Source organism: Penaeus japonicus, unplaced genomic scaffold (genome assembly GCF_977035675.1).
Source record: "Penaeus japonicus unplaced genomic scaffold, GWHDUDI00000001_assembly GWHDUDI00000014, whole genome shotgun sequence".
NCBI classification, from domain to species: Eukaryota; Metazoa; Arthropoda; class Malacostraca; order Decapoda; family Penaeidae; genus Penaeus; species Penaeus japonicus.
The window spans coordinates 6,409,970-6,414,969 of record NW_028234416.1 but is presented as its reverse complement, the minus strand read 5'-3'; the positions used below and the strand labels follow the sequence as shown (position 1 = coordinate 6,414,969).

Sequence of the window (5,000 nt, the reverse complement as noted above, 5' to 3'; positions counted from 1 at the left end):
TAAATGCCACAGCAAAATATAATTTCTTTTTTCAATTTTACCATTTAATTCATCATGACCTGAAGTAATATATGACCAACTGAAAAGTCAACCATAGAAAGCAGGCCTTCTAAACAGCTGGCTGATATGCATGCTGAATGGGGGTGGAGGTTGGGGATAATATGAGAGAGAGAGAGAGAGAGAGAGAGAGAGAGAGAGAGAGAGAGAGAGAGAGAGAGAGAGAGAGAGAGAGAGAGAGAGAGAGAGAGAGAGAGAGAGAGAGGAGAGAGGGGAGAGAGAGAGAGAGAGAGAAGGAGAGAGGAGAGAGAGAGAGAGACAGACAGAGGAGAGAGAGAGAGAGAGAGACAGAGGAGAGAGAGAGACAGAGAGACAGAGAGACAGAGAGAGAGAGAGAGACAGAGAGAGAGAGAGACAGAGGAGAGAGAGAGAGAGAGAGAGAGAGAGAGAGAGAGAGAGAGAGAGAGAGAGAGAGAGAGAGAGAGAGAGAGAGAGAGAGAGAGAGAGAGAGAGAGAGAGAATGAGAAATATATACATACATACATATATACATATATATATATATATATATATATATATATATATATATATATATATATATATATATATATATATATAATAAGAGAGAGAGAGAGAGAGAGAGAGAGAGAGAGAGAGAGAGAGAGAGAGAGAGAGAGAGAGAGAGAGAGAGAGAGAGAGAGAGAGACCCTATCATCACAGCAAAACACATCTTATTTGGACATACATCATTGTGTTGTGGTGATATGGGAGACGAGAAATTCCTAACTCAAATACCCATGTGGGTACATATCTCAAATTCTCAAATGTTCTCAAATTAAACACACACTCTAATTTCTGTTAGGTAAATCTATCTCTCCACAAGACCCCCGGGAGGCTTTATAGCAATTTATGGTATTAAGAAATAGAATGTGTGCAAGTTTCTGTGTTTGGGCTTAGGATGAAGTATGAACATGTGTATGGGGGGGAGGGAGGGAGGGAGAGGGAGAGGGAGAAGATAGAGAGAGAGAAGAGAAGAGAGAGAAGAGAAGAGAGAGAAGGGAAGAGAGAGAGCGAGAGCGAGAGAGAAGAGATAGAAAGAGTGAGAGCATTATATATAGATATATATATATATATATCTCTATATATATATCTATATATATATATATATATATATATATATAGAGAGAGAGAGAGAGAGAGAGAGAGAGAGAGAGAGAGAGAGAGAGAGAGAGAGAGAGAGAGAGAGAGAGAGAGAGAGAGAGAGAGAGAGAGGATGGAAAGGAGAGAGGGAGGGAGATAGAGATAGGTAGATAGTGTGTGTGTGTGTCAGTTGAATACACCATAAACTTAGTTTTCCACCTCCTGGAAAAAAGTCTTTCACTCACCTGAGAGAGAGAGAGAAAAGAACAAACTGACATATTTTCACATATTTTCTCACACTGATAACCTGTTATATTTTTTTCCTGAGAAGGAGACATTGAGAAAAAAAACAAGAAAAAAAACTAGAGATTAATATTAAAACAAACTTCCCACACTAGTGTCTCACCTGCTACTCTCCCGGCAACTGCCCCTGCAAGGAAACATAAAAATGCGTCAGAAAGCACAAAACCTATCATTTCATCTGAAATTTCAACATCAACATAAAGCAAAAATTTTGAATAGCTTCATCTTTCATGGAAAGCACACACTAAATGTACTCAAACAAACAGAGAATGTGTCTATAAATGATGTATAGGACAGTAAGAATATGCTGGAATTAATGAAATCATTAGATCAAATATGCAAATAAAACACAAGCTGATAGGACCATATGTATATAGACTCAGAACTCTTCTGCCCTGTTTGTCACATAAATCATCCACATACTACCTCCCAATACCTGTTTTTGTTCAGGTTACAAATACAACACAATCATATATGGCTCTCCCCACAATAATTAAGGAACCACAAAAAAGAGGAGGACAGAGTGAAGTATAAAATGCTCTCCTCTTTGGCAAACATTAATTTGAAGATTTTTTTTTTTTTTTTTTGCATTCAAGGCAAGAAAAGTAATGTAAAAAGGGGGAATAGGAGAAATGCTATTTCAAAGAGGGGCTAGTGTTACTGTTCACTTTGTCTTCCTTTGTAAACACGGCCACTGCCAGAAGGCTCAACCATAACTCAGGACAAGACTAGGGAATAATACCTGGGTTACATAAAAAAAGGGAACACAGAAGAAATATGTTATTATGAGGAAAAACAATGATCCAGTACAATTCCACCTGAAATATGTTACCCAATCAGTAATACTAAGGAGCAAAGCAGGTTATTTTGTGGTATGCGGGTATACACAGGCAGTAATCGTAATTAGTAAAAATATCAACTTCCCTTTTGTTAGCAAGGACACAAATGGTATGGTGACTGCCTATTAGTGAAGATATGCTTATAAGAATCCATTCATTGGCTAGCCCAGCATATAGAACAAAAAAATATAAAACAAAATGTCTCTACTATCAAAATCATCATACAAGCCCGGCGTAGCATCTGCTCCGCAAATCTGGCTTATCCTTATCCTTATCATTATATTTTAAATCATAGGTTTACAGAAATTTAAAGTAATTAAATACAATGTTTGTAAATATAGTGGATCATTGTTTATTTTTCCAGTTACGAGAAAACAGATGGCAAACACTGATCTAATCTGGACAAATTTGTTTATGTAAAATTTGGGGAGAAATATACTACACTGACATGTGAAGTCACCATTTTCTTTAATGATACTGAAACTATATGCCAGGTATAAAGAGCTATACACACAAGTATCAAGCTCAGAGGAAAGACAAAAAGAATAAAGCTCAGGACAAATTCATGATTTCAGCTCCCAAAAGTAAACACACACTGCTGTAAGAAGGTAAAAGTGTGTACATCTTCACTGAAGTACACTAACGTACAGCTGGACAGGAGAGAGCCTCTGGGTAAAGGGAAGAAATCTGGGTGACATTCGTTTTTTTCTAAATCTACACCAACTGTATCTCACAAGTGTGTGGACACCAATTCTCAAATTTATATCTTAAAAGTCAAAGGGTACTTGAATACAACAAAACAACACTGAGAGAATATAAAATACAAAATTCCACATCACTTTATGTGTACATTTAGAATCACGCCCATGGCCTGGGTTTACATTTTAAATAGTACATACTTCTGCTTCGAAAACTTGCACCTTTCTTACTGCGAACTGATGAGCCTTTAAAGGAAAAACACAGAAATATGATTTAGTATAAAAAAAAAAATAATAATAAAAAAATAAAAATAAATAAAAATAAATAAAAAGTTAATTGTAACTGTTGAAAATACTTGAAAGAAGGATTTTCAATATCTATACCAGATGTCACTTAGCTGAAATCTCACATAGTCTCATGGGAACACTGGAGTGAGAAAAGATTTAATACATTCTGCAAGGTCTCAACTTGATATGCCTGTGTTAACACCTCAATCCAAAATAACAAGCATTATCAACTAACCTCTACTTTCTATGCCGAGGGTGATAATTTGTACTGTCATATCACTCTCCTGATATGTAAACATTTAACTGTGTATGCTTGTGATTGACCAGCCTTTTGTTCTGTATATATTTTGACTATGTGAGCCCAAAGAGGGACTAAGATTGGGGTGAGGATAACCTATGTTACCTCATCCTTTTGAGATATACCTAATCACTTGTCTCAATAACTCGTCAAAGTCAAAAGTCTACTTTTATCCTAATTTCCTACTACTGTTCTTCACAACAATAGAAATGATTAATTAAATCAATATTCACTCCAACTGAAGTCTTATTGACTCTCTCTCTCTCACATATCCTTATTTCTCCTGTCAAAGTATTCTAAACTATTGCAATAAACATCTTGAGGATATTCTGCTGCTCTACATAACATGATATTACCTATTAAACCAAAATAAATTTTTGTTTCAATCCATGTATATTTTCTTTAATTATTAGAACTTTCCTAAGACTATATGTTACTCTTCATCTCGCCCCTTTTAATCAAATTACAGATCAAACTTCCAAACTCTGTACAGTGCAAAGTTCATCCGTGTTCCAATCAAATAGTATCTATATTTTTATCTGCTACTTTAATTTATTCCTTGACATTTTCTAAATGAAATTGCAGTTGTATAATTTTCTTCTTAACTCGTCATGATCTTTTGTAAGGCTGGCATGCCAGATGATGATGCATGCAGAGGATGGCTGTGGCCACAGCAGGTAGATAGCCGAGGCATTAGGCTTGCGCACTTGAACCTCGTTGTTATCGGGTTAAAGTCTCATTGCAGGGTAAGCCTATCTTGTCTGGCATTTTGTATTCCCTTGTTCAAACCATATTTCCATGAATACACATGATTCTTTACAACATTAATGTAACCTCATTTACAAATATATATAAACTTATATATATATATATATATATATATATATATATATATATATATATATATATATATATATATATATTTTCTCTTTTCTTTTTTCTTCTAATGATAATAACTATTAAAGTTACTTGACAAACCATGAGGTTTGGTATATGTATATGGAGAGGATTCATCTGGGATGTAATTCTATATCAGCATTTCTGTGACCTGAAAGTCATACACATCTTTTAAACGCAACATGTAAGCTGTACAGTCTACCATATTCATGAATCATCCATTACTACTATATATATACTCTGAAGTACAGTTTTTCTTCTTTTATCAATTAATTATCAATTTGAACCTTCACTTATAACACAATTTCCATTCCTGTTCCATGGGAAAAGCATTCCTTCCTCATTCTGCAAACCTGTATTTATGGAAGTAAATTGAAACCATCTATGAAAAAAGTAAAAAAAAGAAAATAAAGCATATGTGTTTGTTTGTTTGTTTGTTTGTGGCTGATAATATCATATAATAACCTGTATGTAAATGAGTCAATTGTATACTGGTACACTAGCAAAATAAATCTTACAAGCCTAAGCGTAACAATTACT

At 34.9% G+C, this 5,000-nt stretch overlaps 1 protein-coding gene across 1 annotated transcript in view; it reads right to left on the bottom strand.

The window, feature by feature from the left end:
* Positions 1 to 5,000, bottom strand: part of PIP5K59B (Phosphatidylinositol 4-phosphate 5-kinase 59B) — a 156,489-nt gene that overhangs the window by 57,452 nt on the left and 94,037 nt on the right. Inside the window, exons 16-17 of the mRNA XM_086543692.1 lie at positions 3,179 to 3,223; positions 1,544 to 1,567 (exon numbers count right to left, since the gene is read on the bottom strand). Coding sequence (XP_086399818.1) covers positions 1,544 to 1,567; positions 3,179 to 3,223 — 69 coding nt within the window. The remainder of the gene's footprint in view (positions 1 to 1,543; positions 1,568 to 3,178; positions 3,224 to 5,000) is intronic.